The sequence below is a fragment of the Parathielavia appendiculata genome (assembly GCF_033297405.1).
Source record: "Parathielavia appendiculata strain CBS 731.68 unplaced genomic scaffold N657scaffold_40, whole genome shotgun sequence".
Classification (NCBI taxonomy): Eukaryota; Fungi; Ascomycota; class Sordariomycetes; order Sordariales; family Chaetomiaceae; genus Parathielavia; species Parathielavia appendiculata.
The window spans coordinates 98,012-115,244 of NW_026944259.1; the positions used below are offsets into that span (position 1 = coordinate 98,012).

The following is a 17,233-nucleotide window of genomic DNA, read 5'->3' on the forward strand; positions in this document are numbered from 1 at the left end:
TGATCAGACTGGACCTCTGCTCCTACCTACTTTTTTCGACTTTTTAGGGGTAACCTGGCTCTGCGCAGTCTCTTGAATTTTTTTTTCGGGCGGCCTGGCGGCCGCCCTGTAAGATAAAAGTGTTATTTCAGAGGCGAGGCCGTCATCTGCGGGTCATCCGGTGGATCACCCACCAAAACTGCCCTGAGATAACACATCGCTATGTCATGGGTCACTTCGAGAGGCTGCTGGCCTTCCCTGAACCACAGCCCGGGGATCCGGGCACTGCCGCAAGTCCATTGCGAAGCATTGCCTCGAGGGCGGACGGCGTCTTCCTTTGGGTAGCCGTCGTCCTCCGCGCTCTAGCCGAGCGGCTTACCGTGGGGGACAGTCTCGCCCAGCTGTTCGCAACGCTCAATGGGCTACCCCAATATGTGGAGAACCTTTTCGAAGCTATCAGACGACAAATCAGCTCGAAGTACCTTCCGCAATCATCAAAATGCTTCCTGCTCCTGCTAGAGTCGCGCCGACGACCCTGCACCTTCAACCCTTCGGCCGTGACGTTTGTCACGGGATTCCCGTTCCTGTTCTCATGGTTATGTCATATGCTTGCAGTCATGCATATGTCATGGGGTCTGATCATACGTCTATGGTCATGGTTACGCATAGGCCTCTGCTCCAGTACTTAAGGTCTGGTTGCACGCCCACTCCTGTCATCTAGCTCTTGATCTCGTTGTAGCAATATCGATCTTGTATGTGCGAGCTGACCAGACCTTGGGTGGTGCCCGTCACAACGTTCCTGTTGGCAGATGAAGACGAAGGGAGCACGATTCACCGTGACTTCTCGAGTATGTGGGATGCAAAGCAGCCGTGGATGGTGGTCGCAATGAGGCGTCGATTGCAAAGCCGAACCATTGGCCTCCTCGAGATTTCGCCAAGCGGCACCGTTAGGTTCCTTCACTGTACCGTCCCTGAGTGGGTGACTCGAAAGGAGAACTGCCAGCATCAAACGGGATGCTCCGGCAAACTGTTCGACCGGAGCTTGGAATTCTGCAAGGCACGGACAACGGACTTCTCTCAACTTCAAGGCCAAACCCAGTACAGACCTGGAATTCCCTAAGGAATAATACAGGGCGGCATATACGGGACAGGGCCTTGGTGAGTGGTTCCTCGATTGTATTGAGGAGGTCTTACGCAAAGAGCTCAGTGTCCCGATATGACTATGGACACGTCGTTACAGGACCGAAAGGGGCGGTCAAGCTGGTCTACAAAGTGGAGCCTTTTCACCCGGAGCCGCTTCTCCTGGAGGATGAACACTGCGCTCATGTTATTGAGATGGAAGGTCATGATACCTTCAGATGATCACCTTGATCTCTGAGATCGGTACTGGTGGCGGCCTCGATGCTAGCTCAACTCAATGAATGTAGCGTCGAAGTAGAAGTGCCTTTTCATACATAGATTTTCCGCTTCATCAAATGCTTCCTGACAAGTATGTGTGCATCCCACTCCAACCGTGAACTTTGCCGCACAGTCCTTGCGTGAGTACTCACTGACACATGCTCTCGACTCAGCAAGAGTCGGATGCCCAAACTGCTCGCCGCTGAGCTCCTTTGCTTTCACAGCTTGGGAGGCCAATACGAGACAGTTGCTGACCTGAGCAGATGGATCATGGCAGAGGAATCCTCACTATGTCTGTCGGATCTCGGAGACCGGGGCCTGGTCAGCTCCTCAACCTCCTGTCACGGGTGGGCGCAACTGACCACTGCGTAACACCCTCAAAAGAGGGACCGTGGTTCGAACTGTCCAGTCGAACCAGGAGTTGCGCACATGAACCTCACACTGTCACTACCCGTGACATCTCCAGTCGTGGCCTGGTGACGGACTAGACCGAGTCGTGGCGCAACCGGAACCCCAGGAGGTTCTCCCTCCTTCCCCACGGTGGAGGATGCCCTAGGAGACTTGAAAGATAGAGTTTAGCGAGACAGTGCAGAACCTGCTACGGCTGACAAAGGACATGATGGATGGGGTGAGTCTATTCTAGCTTCCAAAAACCTAGCCTGAAAGATCACGACAACTAATCCCTTAATCTCTTGACATCAGTGGTGCCTCTTCGATCTCGCCAGCCGGTCGCTCCCCAGCTTCTACTCCGGCCGTGTCCTCGTCCTCAGCGACGCCATCGCCCCATCACAGCCCAGGTACAGCTTCTGCATGAAGGTTGTCGCGGTGCTATCGTCCCTCCTTGAGGAACCCCGGGGCCACAGTGATCCAAACCGCCCAAGTATCGAGTCCTTGTTCGCGGCTTCTGATGCCAGTTGTCGAGAGCGAGACTAGTGGCTAGTCAAGATCAGCCGGAGCGCGGCTGAGTTGTACATGTGGCATTTGCCAACACGGGCAAGGAACATCTTGAAGCGATGAGAAGGACACTGAGCAACAGAAGGCGGTCTGCTGGGCCATCGACCTCGATGAGGCAATCCAGAAAGCCAAGGAAGACTTGAGAAATAATGAGCGGGGTCGACCTAAGAGTAACTTAGGTGAATCTCGAAAGATACTAGACGCCTAGTAATGGTATTCCCGGTTCATCACGTTAATCAAGGGCTCTCCCTTGCTCAGGCTGTGCAGATTCCTCTCAACGATCTCTTGCAGCCGGGGAAGCAAGTAGGGCGTCTCCCAGCTGACGTGAGGCGTTATGAAGACGTTGGGCATGGTAAACAACGGGTGGCCGTCCGGAAGCGGCTCGGGATCCGTCACGTCAAGCGCCGCGCCCCTGATCTTCCCTTGCTGCAGTGCCTCGAGTAGCGCGCCTGTGTCAATGTGCTCGCCGCGGGCAATGTTGGACACGAATGTCTTTTTTTTGGACAGGATGTCAAACTGCTCCCGGCTGAGAATGTGCTTGGTCGCTTCCGTCAGGGGCAAGCTCAAGACAAGGAAGTCAAGATCCTGAGCCAGAAAGTTGTTGACGGCCTCCCTCGACGACCCGTGGAACCATTTCGTCGGGATGATACCGTCCGGGTCGCCTGTGCCCGGAACGCAGTAGCTGTCGTCCTTGCGGGATTCCGGGGTTGGCTTTTCACTGCGTGTGTACGCGTAGACCTCCATGCCCAGGGCTTGACCCAGCTTGGCGCAGTGCCGTCCGATCGCCCCGTAGCCGAGGACTCCCATACGCAGGCCAGGCGAGTCGTACACGCCGAGGTTGTTGAGACGGGCTATCTGTGCCTTCTTTTGCTGCGCTGCGTAGTCCAGAAAGTGGTGGCTGTGCATCAGCCAGGTGCCGATTACCCACTCCGCGATCTGCGGGCTGTGAGCTCAGGTCAGTCCGGTTCACCATCCATGGGTGGCAAGTCAACTTACGCATGGGCGCCGTTGGTGGTGCAAAAGATGATGTCGCGGTTTTTGTAGAGGTCGTTTTTAACCCATAGGTTCGCTCCGGCCGAGAGCAGCTGCACGAAGCGCACATTGGGAAGTTGCTCGGCTGGGTAGTCCCATAGGGGGCAGAGAAGGGTCACTTCTTTGGAGAGCTCCTCTGGCAGCGGTTCCGGCGGGTAGCCGCCTGACTGACCGACCCATCGCACTTTGAGTCCGGGGTGAAGGGATTCAAGTTTGGCCATCCACTTCTCGTCTCGCGGGATTACAGCTGGCGCCGCGATCAGGAGGACGTCATTGTTGAGGGGCCGGGCAGCTTTGGGAAGGGCAACTGCACCCATGGTGGCAAACTCGTGCGTCTCTGCTAAGCTCAAAGACTTCGGGTTGGAAACAGGCAAGATGGTTATGTGGTTGGATGACTGAGTATGATCTGGGCTATCAAGGTTTATCTAGGTCATCTCACGACTCCGCAGCGACGCAGCTCCCTGCAAACATCATGGCCGGGGGGTGTGGTAACTCCGGTTCGGAACGGCCGGATGACGCCCTCGATTGGGCTGACACCGGATGGGGCTCACTTTGCGGAGTCTTGGACGGAGCGGGTTGTGGGGTTTCAGTGCAAAAATAGGGGATAAACGCGGCAAACATGGTTAGGAACTCCCACCGACCAATCAACACAACAAAGGTGGTGTTCTTCCCGGCCAATGCAGTAAGTTGTCGAACGGGATTTCCTGCGGTCAGGCCATATCTCCGGCGGCGATTCACACCTGCTTGGCGTCCGGGGTGTCTCGGAGACTGCGCGGGCTTCCCGTCTGCGGTCAGAAACTCACGTCAGCCTTCATGGTTTGCACTAAATGCGAGTACCAGGCAGCCAGTCCAGCGTGCGACTCGTCATCGCTTATCCCCGACTACCTCCTAAGGTAACTTGACAATGCCTCAATCTCGTTGTCTGATCCAGCCATAATAGGACCAATTGCTAATTCAGACACCATGCGACGGTTCGGAAGACCAAGACTGCTGACTGGGAGGTTGAGTGTTCACAGAACCGGCGACACTGATCTCCAAACCGAACGAGAGTCAAGGCTTGGCAGCTCTTTTGATTCCCTGGCATTATGGAATATACCAATCGTCTGATGCCCATCATAACCTCGGCTGATTACTGATCCAGATGATTCCCAACAGGTTGAATCTCACCTCCCAGCTCCTCCATCACTGCCTCCTCCATCACTGCCTCCTCCCAACCATGCCCTCCGGCGCCCCCTCCCACGTGTCCACGCCCTCAGGCAACTCAACAACCGCACTCCGCGTGTAAATATGCGGCGCCCCCTTCCAATCTAACCCTCCAAGCAACCCGCCCTTGATGCTGACGGTATCCCTCTCGACGCCATCCGGCCCCTTGATGCGGTGCATCACCCTAACCCCGCATTCCCTGCAAAAGTAGCAGTCCATGGAGCCGCCCGAGTCGGTCGGGCGCGTCCACACGCCGAGCTTGGAGGAGAGGTTGGCCGAGAGCGGGAAGAGGCCGGCCGCCGGGAAGATGGCGCTCGAGCCGTAGGCGGACGCGGTCTGCTTGCGGCATTCGGTGCAGTGGCAGTGGTAAAGCGCGAGCGGTTTCGGGGTTGGGGTCGTGAAGGTCACGGCGCCGCATTGACAGGTTACTTCCATTGTGATGCTCTGTTTCTGACGCGGGGTGTTTTGGGGTCTGGAGATGCGTGTTAGTGCTGGAAAGGTACTGTACTTCAAGGTGAGCCAGCTGAGCGCGGGGTCGCGTTGCCTCATTCATGGCGAGGGCCGTGACACGAAGGGCGTGCCGAGAAACTCATGGCTGTGTGGGTTTAAGGGTTAGGGTAAGCGCCGTGCCTTGGGGAAACGGAGTGAACCCTGAGGCCTGAGCTTCGCTCCACTGCCTAAAAATTCTGCTTGATAGGTTTGCTTAGATTTGCCAACTTCAACAGATCGGAACCAAACACGAGTTAATCGGGTATGGTGTAGCGGTAACATCGTTGACTCTCACTTCTCAGGAGTGACTGCTCTCTCAACAGCCCCGGGTTCGACTCCCGGTATCCGAGTCGCCTATCTTTTTCTTCCCGGGCCGTCCGCACTGCCTTGGTGTGCTCGACCGTTGCCCAAAGCTACCTCCACTAGTCCCTCAAAGAGCAGGTTGAAGCCATACTGAGGTTAGATGGTTGGGTGCTGATCCACCCGGTGTGTCACCCTGGGCATTTTACGTGGTCTTTATATGGTTGGCGCGCTTGTAGATGTGATGATGCTTCGAATGGGGGCCGGCCACGACGGATCTTTTGGATGGGATTGCACGGCTGTCTCCAACCGGCTAATGTCCAATGTTTAGACCCTAGTTCTCCTTTCGATCTCCCGGTTGAAACACACTGTGGGAGGGCCGGCCACGGCCATGAACCAACAATAACCTGAACAGGTACCAGACCTGGATGTCGATGTGTATCATGGGGCTTCATACCGCAGAGCTCGATTACCTGAGTCCATCCCACGAAGGATCCCATACCAAAGTTGATGACGCGCCTGGGTAGATTCCCGTGTGCGTATCGTTTATATACTCATGGCTCATGACCTCTGAAACACGACTTGAGACTTAGAGCGCCCCCCCTAGTCCAACCACCATTGACTGTCCAACGTCAGTGGCGCGCCTAGCCGTGGATATGCATGTAGCTGTCCGGTATTACTACCTTCCCCGGAATATGTGATGCCGGCAGTGAACGGAATTACTCCGCACAACTGGAGAATTGATCAACTACAACTGCATGGGTATTTAAAGGAGTTCCGCATGGGTTGACTGAAAGATCGGCATGTGTTGCTGCATAACGGACCTAGCTTCCAATACCTAACGCCGGTCTTAAGGAGCGCTGTACTATAACCAGACTACATTCAGGCTGAATGCCATGGCCAGCGCAGCGTGATATCCAGGACCAGACGCCCTAATATCCCGAGTCCTTTGCGCCGACCACAAGACGGTACAGGGTATGTCCTGTATGTATAGCCATATCAGGCCTTTCAGGGAGATGCCCTATATTTCTGGTTTTGAATTGGATCTTGAATAGACGGATCGTCAGGGCCGCGCGGATCCTCGCCTGTAGCCCTACGCTAGAGCGTATAAAGGGACCATGCCCCCCCTCTGTATTCTGCTACTAGTTCTCCGTCTAGTGTAACACAAAGAGTCGATAAATAAGTTAAGCACCATGGTCAGATTGTCTCACCTTGCGGCCAGTCTGGTGGCCCCTACCGTCCTGGCCGGTCCCCTTCCCGGACCCCAGACCAGGACCGAAAGCGAGCTCTCGCCACGCCAGGGAGGTTACTACTTTCAAAACTGGTCTGAAGGCGGCAGCAATATTCGCTGCAATAACGGCGCCGGCGGCTCGTACACGGCCAACTGGAACAGCAAGGGTGGCTTTGTGTGCGGCAAGGGCTGGAGCTACGGAGGCAACCGGTGAGCTCTCCTAGATATTTAATGCCTTAGCCCAAACTAACGAAGCCAACACCCTGCCCGTCACAGAGCTATCAAGTACACGGGCACCTACAACGCCACTGGGCCGGGCTACCTCGCCGTCTACGGCTGGACGCGCAACCCCCTGATCGAGTACTACATCATTGAGGCGCACGCCGACTTGGCGCCCAACGAACCGTGGACGTCCAAGGGGAACTTCACGTTTGAGGAGGGTGACTACGAGGTTTTCACCAGCACGCGCGTCAACAAGCCGTCAATCGAGGGAACCCGCACCTTCCAGCAGTACTGGTCGGTGCGGAAACAGCAGCGTGTCGGCGGCACCGTCACCACTAAGCGCCACTTTGACGAGTGGGCCAAGCTGGGCATGAGATTGGGAAATCATGACTATGTCATCATGGCTACCGAGGGGTATACCGCGAATGGCGGGCCGGGAAGTAGCGGGTCGTCGAGTATCACGCTGCAGTAGGCGGTTGAGGGTGGCGGTTGGTGTCTGGCATGTTCTGGTGGATGAAGCAGTCCAAGGTGGATTGGATCACCTTAGCCCTTGGTTAAATTGAGACATGCATCCCATTGTTATGTGTCCGTCAGGAGCAAAATGCGTGTAAACAGATGTTATATGAAATCCTGCCCGAACGACACCGTTTTACCAAAATCAATGATAAACAAGTCCATTTACAACTGCCATCCGTCGGCCAGTCCTGACAGTCGTTTCCACACCCCTCGACTTAAGCCTTCTGGCCCTGGGGGACAACAGCCCTCCGAATGGCCTCGCCCAGCTCAGGGGCAACGCGCGTGAACATATCTGCATGCCGTCAGCAATTTGTCAGGAAAATGATTGCAGCAGAAGAACGACACTTAACATACCAAACGTGTCCTCCCAAACCACAGGCTTCGCTCTCTTCAAATGCACCGCCACATTCCCAACAAACCTCTCCTGCAGCCCATCCTGCCGACCCAGAACCTTCTCCCAAAACATCCTCGCCTGCGCAAAATCCTCCTCCGTCACCTCGCTCGTGTAGTCATCCACCGAGCCCAAGACCCAGGCGTTGTGCTTCAAGTTGGCATTCTGCGCCGCAAAATGGTTTCCACTGCTAGAGCTGCTCGGAACTGTGAAGGAGATGACAGGTTTCAGTCCGGACCGGACATAGTTGGGGTCGCCGCCGTAGTTGCCGTTAACGGTGGCGAGGCCGTCGCGCTGGTAGGGGCAGTAGACGGGCGCTAAGGCGCGGTTGCATGGCAGCTGTTGGTAATTGACGCCTAGGCGGTAGCGTGCTGCGTCGGGGTAGGCGAACATGCGGGCCTGGAGGACTGGGGTGGAACGGGGGTTAGTGGTGGATGGGGGAGGTTAGAAGGGATTACTTTAACGTGTAAGGGGGCGGCGTACTTGGGTCTGCGGAGGGGGCTAGGCCGGGGACCATAGTAGACGGGGAAAAGGCGGCTTGCTCGACGTCGGCGAAATAGTTGTTCGGCTGGGATAAACCTAAGGTTAGCAGAAGGCAGAATCAAAACGGAGGTGTTTGTCAATTACATTCTTGTTAAACGTGAGCTTGCCCACCGGCTGAAGCGGAAAGTCGGCGTGCGGCCACACCTTGGTCATGTCAAAGACGTTCCAGCGGTACGTCTCGGCCTGCTCCGGCGTCATGACCTGGATGTACAACGTCCAGGACGGAAAGTTGCCTGCTTCGATGGCGTTGTACAAATCGGCTGTGTGGTTGTCCGGATCTTCGCCCGCCAAACGGACTGCCTCGTCGTTGGTCAGCGTCTCGTTGCCCTGGTTGGACTTGAAGTGGAACTTGGCGTAGTGGAAGGTGCCGTCGGGCTTGGTAAGCTTGTACGTGTGTCCGCTGTAGCCGTTTGTGTGGCGGGCGGTCTTGGGAGTGCCGCGCTCGCTGAACAGCAGCATTAGCGCGTGGATGCCCTCCTGGTTGTGGACGTGGAAGTCCCACAACGTTGTAGCGTCGTTGAGGTTGGTGGCAGGATGGCGCTTGTGCGAGCGGTTGAGCGAGGGGAACTTGATGGGATCGCGGACGAAGAAGACGGGGATGCTGTTGAAGACAAAGTCCTGGTTGCCCTCCTCAGTGAAGATCTTGAGGGCCCAGCCCCTAACAGCTCGGATGGTATCGGCGCTGCCGGCTCCCGGGCCGACGGTGGAGATGCGACACAGTGTCTTGCTCTTCTTGCCGATGCCCGTGAGAAACCTGGCAGAAGTCAGATGGGAGATGTCATGCGTTACTTCAAACTCGCCCCAGGCTCCGACTGCGCGGGCATGGACAACTCGTTCAGGAATGCGCTCGCGGCTGAAGTGCGCCAGTGTCTCAATAAGCTGTGTGTCCTGCAGGAGCATCAATCCCTTGACGGGCGAGCCATCACTGAAGCGCTGCGCCGTGGTCGCGTCCGCATAGGGACATCCTGTTCAGGTCTCAATCAGTAGAACATTTGAAAGCTTGAAAGGATGGCAAGCCGCACCTTCGGCTGAAGTATAGAGCGGAGCGTTCTTCTCGACTGAACCCATTGCCGTGCTGGGGTACCTGAGCTCTGAAGCCGAAATCTGGTGTAGCTGTTGAGCGTCGATACGACTTGAGGAAAGCCGACAAAATAATGTACGGTTGGCGTTTCCAGGCTTATTGAGCTGTCGGAAGTTCGACGACGTTATGAGGTTGAGGTCTTTAAGTGCAGTGCTACCATTCAAATAATGAATGCAATAATCATTGTCAATAGTTCAGGCGTCTGTGAACCTGAAGTCCGCTATGTCTTGAACTACCTGTCCCTTACCTTATGCTCTTCCTAGACGCTGAACATCCCCCTACCATCCTGAAATACCGTAAAGATTGCTGGGGGACCCTCGGCATTTTCTGAGCTGTATCCATTTGCGTGTGACACTTACTCATCCTCCCTTGTGAGTAACACCAAGGCGGGACCCCGAACAACTCCGGTACTACTTCACAACCAATCGACAGGGGCACTCAACTCAGCAAGAGCCTCAATCGTTCAAGTTATCGTCACTGCGAGTGCTGGCCTCAATCAGCAAACAGAAGCCAAGCGTTGTCAAGTGGTTCGTTTTCGGGGAAAAACACAGTCGTCGGAGAATCCCGATGCCTGAGCCACGTAAGTTAGGCCCTATCGATGGGCTGAATAGCAGGGCTTAGATGTATTGCCCGTGGTACTCCCAAGCATTTTTGCTGAGGCATGGGAGCGTGCTCACTGAGACGCCGACGTCATCGACGCTGTCCGGACCAGTTGTTCGAGATGCTATGTCTGGGATCGACAATAACCAGAACACGTCTTCGAGATGCCGTCTCAAGATATAAGGACACAATGCATCCTGTCCGGAGATTTTCATCCTCAGCAGTCTCAACATTCACGATCAGCAGTACTTGCAGTAACCTCAACGTCGTCAGCAGAGGCAGCCTCTCTAGCAGTTCTTCAACCTCTTCAGAAAGCCTTAATTCCAGCTCATCACCTATAGGAAATCAGTTCCTTACACTTCAAGCACCTACAGCCTTACCTAAAAGCGCAAAATCGCCCAATTTCGCCCACCACAGTCAGCAAGAGCTATTTCAACCATGGCCACCGCAGTCGAGAACACAACCGAGTTCGACTTCATTGTCGTGGGCGGTTCGTAGACCTTCTTGCCAACCTCGTTCCCATCATAGACTTACCTTACACTACTTACTTAGGTGGTACTGCTGGCTGTGTCGTAGCTGGCCGCCTCGCCGAAAACCCCAACGTCAAAATCCTGGTCATTGAAGCCGGCATCAGCAACCCCGGCGACGTCGACGCCATCACGACGCCTGCTCGCGCCTTTGAGCTGCGCGACAGCAAGTATGACTGGGCTTACAAGACGACCATGATCGACCGCCCGGAATACACCCGCATCGAGAAGCCGAACACGCGCGGCAAGACGCTCGGTGGAAGCAGCTGCCTCAACTACTATACCTGGATTCCCGGTAGCGCCGCCACGTTTGACGACTGGGCCGAGTTCGGCGGCGACGAGTGGACGTGGGAGAAGTGCCGCGAGTACCTGTACAAGCCGGCTACCTACCACGACGACCATAAGCTCTTCTCCCCCGAGCTCAAGTACATCGGCCAGGACGGACCCCTCCCAATCTCCCACTCGGACCTGATCCCCGAGGTGGCCGGCTTCCGTAACGCGCTGACCAGCGCCTGGCTGAGCAAGGGCGAGCAGCTGACGGACGACGTGCACAACGGCACGATGCGCGGTCTGTGGAAGTGCCTCAACAGCATCTACAACGGCAAGCGGTCCTCGTCGTGGATGTATCTGGTCGGCAAGCCCAACGTCGCGGTCATGTCCAAGACCAACTCCAAGCGCCTCGTCATCGAGAACGGCAAAGCCATCGGCGTGGAAGTCATCGGACCCGACGGCAACGATTACTCCTTCACCGCCAAGCACGAAGTCATCGTCTCAAGCGGCGTCTTCGAGTCCCCCAAGCTGCTCATGCTCTCCGGCATCGGCCCCAAATCCGCCCTCACCCAGTACGGCATCACCGCCGTCGTCGACTCCCCCCACGTCGGCCAGAACCTCCTCGACCACCCGATCCTCCCGCACGTCTTTCGCATCAAGGACGGTCACGGGCTCGACAACCACCTCCTGCGCGCGGGCCTCGAAAAGGACGCCGCCACGTCGGCCTACCGCTGGAAGAACAAGGGGCCCCTGACAAGCGGCCTGCTCGAATTGGTCGGCCTGCCGCGCATCGACGACCGCCTGAACAAGATCCCCGAGTACGTCGTGGCCAAGGCGGCCAACGGCGGGCTCGACCCCTTCGGCCCGGCCGGCCAGCCGCATTTCGAGATTGACTTTGTACCCATGTTCTCGGACGCGTTCCAGTGGCATATCCCGGCGCCGGCGCGGGGGGAGTACCTGACGGTTATTGTCGACCTGCTGCGGCCGCTGTCCAAGACGGGCACAGTTACGCTTAACTCGGCGGATCCGCTGGAGCAGCCCAAGGTGAATCTCAATTTCTTTGCGGACGACCTGGATATTGTCGCTATGCGCGAGGGTGTCCGCTGGGTGGATGACTTGCTCATGACGGGCGAGGGGATGAGAGAGATTATTGGGGAGGACTACCCCTGGCCTATGCCGCGCCACTCGGATGAGGCGATGAACAAGATGATTTTGGAGCGGTCACAGACTGGGTTCCGTAAGTTTATCCTTTGGATTTGGAGGCATGTTTTACCAGCGGCTGACATTTGGGCGTCGTGAATAGACCCGTGCGGTAGCTTGCGCATGGGCAAGGACATCAATCAGGGCGCGGTGGACAGCAAGCTGCGCGTCTATGGCGTCGAGAAGCTGCGCGTCATCGATGCCTCGGTGATTCCTGTCATCCCGGATTGCCGCATCCAGAACTCGGTGTACATGATCGGTGAGAAAGTGAGAACTCCTCCCCATTACCCCCCCTTTCCCACAACTGCAGTATCAGTGTCGAGGCTAACAGCCGTGACCAGGGCGCCGACATGATCAAGGCAACGTATCCGGAATTGTATGCCTGATTGGCTCGGGCATGGTTGCAGGGCCGGTGGTTTCAAGGTTTCAAGTAGCTCTCCCGAGGATGTTTGTATCGCCATCTTGTTGCATCCATCGTTGGTCCTATGGACATGTATTTAGTCCTGGCATAGCATCTCCTTATTCCGTTAGACGTTATGGACTCCTACCTTCAAGTCTCGCCCCGTTGATATTGAGGGTACCTTGACGAATATGGATGTCAGAAAAAGCAACAATACCGAAGCACTATTGAGACCGAGTGACCGGTCCAGATAGCGGCCGAAAGGATTTGGGGTCTTGGACAGCATCTGCAGGATCCGATCCTGTGATTCTTCCTGTCAGGGTAATGATCAGCACACTATGATGCTCCAGGTAGAAGCCATTGGTTATACAGGATGACGTGGATAGCGAGGAAGGCTTGCGAAGGTGAAACCTTGAAGCATGTTCAGGAAACAGGTGCGGTGCATGTGGGATGAAGCCTTTCCGTTCTCTGATAGGGGTTGAGGGAGATGGTGGGTGCGCCCTTTTCTCGGTTTTGGGTTCAAACCTGTTTCTTGTTAAGTGAAGTTTCTCGATCAAGGACCTTTTCGACCATCACCACATCTTCCCCCAACAAGCGTGCCGAGGCTGAGGTTGGTGATGCTCGTGGGTTCTTGGCTTGCTGTGTGAACCTCGGCGTTGTTGTCGTTGGTCGCAAGCAGCGCTGTTTTCGGTATCGCGTCGGGGGCTCGTGTGACTGAGTCGTGTTTCACCAAGCGGTGGAGTAGTTAGTGGAGTCTGGCATTCAGCAAACGACTGCCGGTGGTGGGCGATCACCCTATCGGCTGTCCCGGCGCAGCCAAAGCACGGTTGGCTTGGCAGGGCAGATCCTCATGGCCGTCGGAACACTGGCTGCATGGATTCTCCAGACCAGCCTGCAAGACCTGCCGAGTCGGGAACTAATACCGGAGAGTCCAAACCCAGGACGGAAAGGCGTTCTGATCACCGGCGATCGAAACAACAACATGGAGAAGCCAGGGGCTTGCGGTCACGTTCTGCTAAGGCGGCCTTGGTAAAGCGACATTGGGGCCCGAAGGGCTAGCGCAGATCCGGACGCTTCGAGATGCCATGCAGGCCGGGCAGGAAGGCGAGACCATCACGAGCTGTGAAGAGTCGGAGTCGAAGCTGGGGCATAAATACCGCCCATCAAGACCTCTGGCTTTGGTCAAGAGCTTGTTGTCCATCAGGTCTTCTTTCCGATTGTTCCTGCTCACTCAGCCCATCAACTGCCAGTCGCTCCTTTTGACATACGGTCCCTCCTTTGACACGCTGTCCCAAACGCAACCATGAAGTTCGTCCAGATCCTCGCTGCCGCCGGCTTTGCCGCTGCTCTTCCCACTGCCCCGGAAACCGAGGGAGAGATCTTCGCCCGCCAGTGGACCTCCAGCAGTACCCGCAACGAGCTTACGAGCGGTAGCTCGTCGGCATGCCCCAAGGTCATATTCATCTTTGCCCGCGCCTCGACCGAGAGCGGCAACATGGTACGTCCTCATATTGCCTAGCTGAACCCGCAAATAGCTGACGTTTCCCAACAGGGCTCGAGCACCGGCCCCGCGGTAGCTCGTGAGCTCTCGGACGAGTATCCCAGGAACCTGTGGGTACAGGGTGTGGGCGGGCCATACACGGCGGGCCTGGCGGACAACGCGCTCCCGCAGGGCACGACGCAGGCCGCCATCGACGAGGCCAAGAGGATGTTCACCATGGCCAACACAAAGTGCCCCAACGCGGCCGTCGTCGCCGGCGGCTACAGCCAGGGCACGGCCGTCATGGCCGCCGCCATCAGCGGGCTGTCGTCCACCATCCAGAACCAGATCAAGGGTGTCGTCCTGTTTGGATATACTCGGAATAAACAGGTATTTCTGGCCGGAGCCAGCACTCTATCGAGGATGCAAGCTGACATTGATGGCGTAGAATGGCGGCAAGATCCCCAACTTCCCCGCCGACAAGGTCAAGGTCTTCTGCAACACGGGCGATCTGGTCTGCGACGGCACGCTCACCGTCACATACGCCCACTTTGGCTACGGGCCGGCCGCCTCCGGAGAGGCTCCCCGGTTCCTCATCCAGAAGATTAACAACGCTTGAGAGAGGCAACAAGAAGACTTTGAGGGTTGAGAGTGGGCCGGGGTGCGAGGGGCGGCTGTGGTTTCTGTATATAGCTTAAGTATATAGCAACGTCAATGACTTGGTTCTCAACAAATATATTGGATTCGTTGCCAACGACGCCCATAAAATGTTGCCCAGGGGATGATGAGAAGCTGAGGTCGGGTCAGAAATCGATATTTGAAAGTCAGGCCACTGCTCAACCCTATCCTTGGCGCCAGGCCTCCCCCGATGACGCAGTTGATTCCAGCGGGCCCATCTTCTCCAACTCCACCTTCAGCCTGCCGCGAACTGCAGCGCGACACCACCCAACGCAACGACGATGCCTCCCTCGCAAGCCACGTCGGGCCGCGGCTCGTCCCGCTTCGCAGTAATTCTTCGCCCATTTCATCACTTCATCGAATCAACGAGTCGCGCGCTGACAGCTGCTTCGTATCCGATCCGGGGCATCTGGTATTTCGCATCCCATCCCGAGTTCTATCCGCTTTTCGTTGGCCGCCTCCTTCCGCTATCCGTTATCTCCTTCGTAGTCTACTTGATACTCTTCACCTTTGCCTTTTTGCCGCAGTTTCTGTTTCTTCTTATCTTCCACGGCAGCGCAGGCGCCGCTTTTGCGACGACCGTCCTGGTGCTCGGCGAGGGCCTGGTGATCATACAGGGACTCTTTGAGGGCTTCTTTGTGGACGAATCCCGGGTCGACGTTTTCGACGTAGGCTAAACCACATGCTGCGCCCCTAAACCCATCACAGCATTACTGATTCACTTCCTGGCAGGCAACCCTTATCAACTATGGCCTCGTCGACCTCATCGCCCCGCAGCGCGTCCTCTTCCTTGAAGCCACGAATTCCGTCCGCATGCTCGGCAAGCCGACAAGCCGCGCCGAGTACCAGCCTTGGAGCATCATACAAATCGTGGAGCTGATTGTCTTCCTGCCGCTCAACCTCATGCCCTACATCGGCCCACCCATTTTCATCATGATCACCGGGTTGCGTCTCGGCAAACTGTCCCACCATAGATGGTTCGTGCTGAGGGGCTTGAACAAGAAGGATAAGAAGACGGAGCTGAAGATTAGGCGCTGGGAGTATCTCTGGTTTGGCACGGTTGCCATGATCCTGGAGCTTGTCCCCGTCCTGAGTTTCTTTTTCCTGTTGACCACGACTGCTGGGGCGGCCATGTGGGTGGCCAAGATGGAAGAGAGGGCGAGGGTACGAGTTGGCCGGCCCATCGGTCCTGAGGATCCGCCCCATTATGACACCGAGGGGCCGGTGTACCACGACGACCCGGTCTGAGTTGCTGGTAGGATATGGAGATTGTACGCTTTTTTTGTGTCGCGTTCTTTGTCCACCTGATTCCATGGTGATACCGTGGTCTTACGATACTTGCTTGAGCAGACTCCGGCAGATGACATGCCCTTGTTCACGCGGCCGAAGAACCGTGACGCCCATTCAACGGTCGTATGTGCCTCTTTTACCGTGTTTCTTTCGTGCAGGTGGCCCTGCGCAGCAATGCCAAGAACCCCCAAGTAACGGTTGGTATCACAGGTCCGAGCGTACCAAAAACCCGGTTTTCGGTCCGCCGAAAACCGGTGGGTCCTCCATTTTCCCCGCCAAATTCGGCTCCGTGCTTGCAGGTCATTTGCCTTGGTGGGCCTTCGATTCTCGTGGAAAACCCAATACAAAACGCGCGTGGCCGCAGAAAGAAATGGCGAAGTAGAAGGCCACGTGACTAGACTTTACGTGCGCAGACCTTCCTTGCTCGCATACGCGAGGCGGACGGATACCTAGCTTTGAGGGAGCTGCCCTATCTTCTTCGAAGTAAGGGGATTCTGAAGCCTGGGACCGCGTTACTTGTCTGCTCAATCCAACAGAAAATCGGTTTTTTCGGAAGCTGAGCCGCCCTGCCAAGGGATCGCGAGATGGCGGCGGCGGCGCAACCCGAAGCAGTGATCGAGGTGGCCGACCGCCCACCCTCACCGAAACGACCGAGCCGCGCCCCGAAACCGAGTGCGAAAGTCCGTGAAGCGATGCAATCGCTGGAGGATGCGGCCATTACGTCAAGAAGAACCGCAATCCATGCTACACGAAGCACCGCATCGAGAGGAACACGCGTACTGGGAGGCGGAAGCGGAGCCAACGGCCAGGCGGAAGCGGGAAAACAGCGCTCCAAACGATCCTAGAAGCAATCAACGAGCAACAAAACGAGACGCGCGAGATAATCGCCGAACAACTGAACACAATCTGCGAACTGCGCGACGTGGTCAGCAAACAACAAGACGCGATTCAGCAGCTCTGCGAAGAGCTGAAACAAGCCCGCGACGTGGTCTACAAACAGCAAGACGCGATTCAGCAGCTCTCTGAGGAGCTGAAACAAGCCCGAGACCAGATAGACGCCCTCGTACGCAACGCAGCCCCTCCTCATACAACTCAAACGAGCCCAAGGGCGTCATACGCGGAGGTTCCAGCAAGCCAACCGAGTGGACTGCGAACCATCACCCTGTCGAACACAACGCCGACGACCTTCACGGATACTGTTGGATTTGGCAGGTGGTCAGAGAGGGCAGTTCAGGGGTGACCAATGGCTTGGCACCAGGATTCTCAGGATCAGGAACAGGAGGGAACTTCTAAAAAGAACACAGACAGGTACATCATCATCAATTGAGTGGTTGCCCATCCTTTTGATACCCAATTACTACGGTACGGCACATTCGTGGCTGTTGGCTTTCCAACAGATACCCTGTTCTGCACGGTTGATACATCCAGAGTGGAAGAAAGTGAGAAAGG

At 56.3% G+C, this 17,233-nt stretch overlaps 11 protein-coding genes and 1 non-coding gene across 12 annotated transcripts; 8 read left to right on the forward strand and 4 right to left on the reverse strand.

Annotated features, from left to right (window-relative positions):
- The first annotated feature begins 627 nt into the window (after positions 1–627).
- N657DRAFT_367993 (uncharacterized protein) lies at positions 628–1,370 on the forward strand. Its single transcript, XM_062787017.1, has 2 exons — positions 628–674; positions 701–1,370. Exon 2 carries the CDS (start codon positions 734–736, stop codon positions 1,097–1,099), a length of 366 nt encoding a protein of 121 aa, XP_062642453.1. The 5' UTR covers positions 628–674; positions 701–733; the 3' UTR covers positions 1,100–1,370.
- Positions 1,371–1,871: 501 nt separating this feature from the next.
- N657DRAFT_368029 (uncharacterized protein) lies at positions 1,872–2,423 on the forward strand. The gene is made up of 2 exons (XM_062787018.1): positions 1,872–2,005; positions 2,080–2,423. Exons 1-2 carry the CDS (start codon positions 1,994–1,996, stop codon positions 2,308–2,310), a joined length of 243 nt encoding a protein of 80 aa, XP_062642454.1. The 5' UTR covers positions 1,872–1,993; the 3' UTR covers positions 2,311–2,423.
- Positions 2,099–4,036, reverse strand: N657DRAFT_628155 (uncharacterized protein). The gene is made up of 2 exons (XM_062790837.1): positions 3,328–4,036; positions 2,099–3,274 (listed from the first exon to the last, which is right to left on the reverse strand). The coding sequence occupies exons 1-2, from the start codon at positions 3,678–3,680 to the stop codon at positions 2,536–2,538; spliced, it is 1,092 nt and encodes a 363-aa protein (XP_062642455.1). The 5' UTR covers positions 3,681–4,036; the 3' UTR covers positions 2,099–2,535.
- A 307-nt stretch (positions 4,037–4,343) lies between these two features.
- N657DRAFT_651048 (uncharacterized protein) lies at positions 4,344–5,123 on the reverse strand. The gene has a single exon (XM_062794080.1). The coding sequence runs from the start codon at positions 4,999–5,001 to the stop codon at positions 4,561–4,563; it is 441 nt and encodes a 146-aa protein (XP_062642456.1). The 5' UTR covers positions 5,002–5,123; the 3' UTR covers positions 4,344–4,560.
- Positions 5,124–5,313: 190 nt separating this feature from the next.
- Positions 5,314–5,405, forward strand: N657DRAFT_t163. The gene has a single exon. It is a non-coding gene; the product is annotated as a tRNA-Glu (tRNA).
- Positions 5,406–6,438: 1,033 nt separating this feature from the next.
- N657DRAFT_675412 (glycoside hydrolase family 11 protein) lies at positions 6,439–7,291 on the forward strand. The gene is made up of 2 exons (XM_062795817.1): positions 6,439–6,796; positions 6,863–7,291. Exons 1-2 carry the CDS (start codon positions 6,549–6,551, stop codon positions 7,278–7,280), a joined length of 666 nt encoding a protein of 221 aa, XP_062642457.1. The 5' UTR covers positions 6,439–6,548; the 3' UTR covers positions 7,281–7,291.
- Positions 7,292–7,488: 197 nt separating this feature from the next.
- On the reverse strand, positions 7,489–9,441 carry N657DRAFT_628164 (catalase-domain-containing protein). The gene is made up of 5 exons (XM_062790838.1): positions 9,281–9,441; positions 8,343–9,223; positions 8,199–8,283; positions 7,679–8,122; positions 7,489–7,616 (listed from the first exon to the last, which is right to left on the reverse strand). The coding sequence occupies exons 1-5, from the start codon at positions 9,324–9,326 to the stop codon at positions 7,540–7,542; spliced, it is 1,533 nt and encodes a 510-aa protein (XP_062642458.1). The 5' UTR covers positions 9,327–9,441; the 3' UTR covers positions 7,489–7,539.
- Positions 9,442–10,179: 738 nt separating this feature from the next.
- Positions 10,180–12,626, forward strand: N657DRAFT_667101 (GMC oxidoreductase). The gene is made up of 4 exons (XM_062795370.1): positions 10,180–10,429; positions 10,468–11,973; positions 12,040–12,203; positions 12,278–12,626. The coding sequence occupies exons 1-4, from the start codon at positions 10,378–10,380 to the stop codon at positions 12,320–12,322; spliced, it is 1,767 nt and encodes a 588-aa protein (XP_062642459.1). The 5' UTR covers positions 10,180–10,377; the 3' UTR covers positions 12,323–12,626.
- On the forward strand, positions 12,556–13,187 carry N657DRAFT_651053 (uncharacterized protein). The gene is made up of 2 exons (XM_062794081.1): positions 12,556–12,651; positions 12,709–13,187. The coding sequence occupies exon 2, from the start codon at positions 12,824–12,826 to the stop codon at positions 13,052–13,054; it is 231 nt and encodes a 76-aa protein (XP_062642460.1). The 5' UTR covers positions 12,556–12,651; positions 12,709–12,823; the 3' UTR covers positions 13,055–13,187.
- A 452-nt stretch (positions 13,188–13,639) lies between these two features.
- On the forward strand, positions 13,640–14,435 carry N657DRAFT_583260 (carbohydrate esterase family 5 protein; the record flags this gene model as incomplete). The annotated part of the gene is made up of 3 exons (XM_062789662.1): positions 13,640–13,838; positions 13,872–14,206; positions 14,265–14,435. 3 exons carry the CDS (start codon positions 13,640–13,642, stop codon positions 14,433–14,435), a joined length of 705 nt encoding a protein of 234 aa, XP_062642461.1.
- A 165-nt stretch (positions 14,436–14,600) lies between these two features.
- On the forward strand, positions 14,601–16,161 carry N657DRAFT_368183 (uncharacterized protein). Its single transcript, XM_062787019.1, has 3 exons — positions 14,601–15,162; positions 15,227–15,907; positions 15,995–16,161. Exons 1-2 carry the CDS (start codon positions 14,776–14,778, stop codon positions 15,740–15,742), a joined length of 903 nt encoding a protein of 300 aa, XP_062642462.1. The 5' UTR covers positions 14,601–14,775; the 3' UTR covers positions 15,743–15,907; positions 15,995–16,161.
- Positions 16,162–16,293: 132 nt separating this feature from the next.
- N657DRAFT_651057 (uncharacterized protein) lies at positions 16,294–16,502 on the reverse strand (the record flags this gene model as incomplete). Its single annotated transcript, XM_062794082.1, has 1 exon — positions 16,294–16,502. A coding segment is annotated over one exon (209 nt), but the record flags the coding sequence as incomplete, so codon positions are not given.
- Positions 16,503–17,233: the final 731 nt, after the last annotated feature.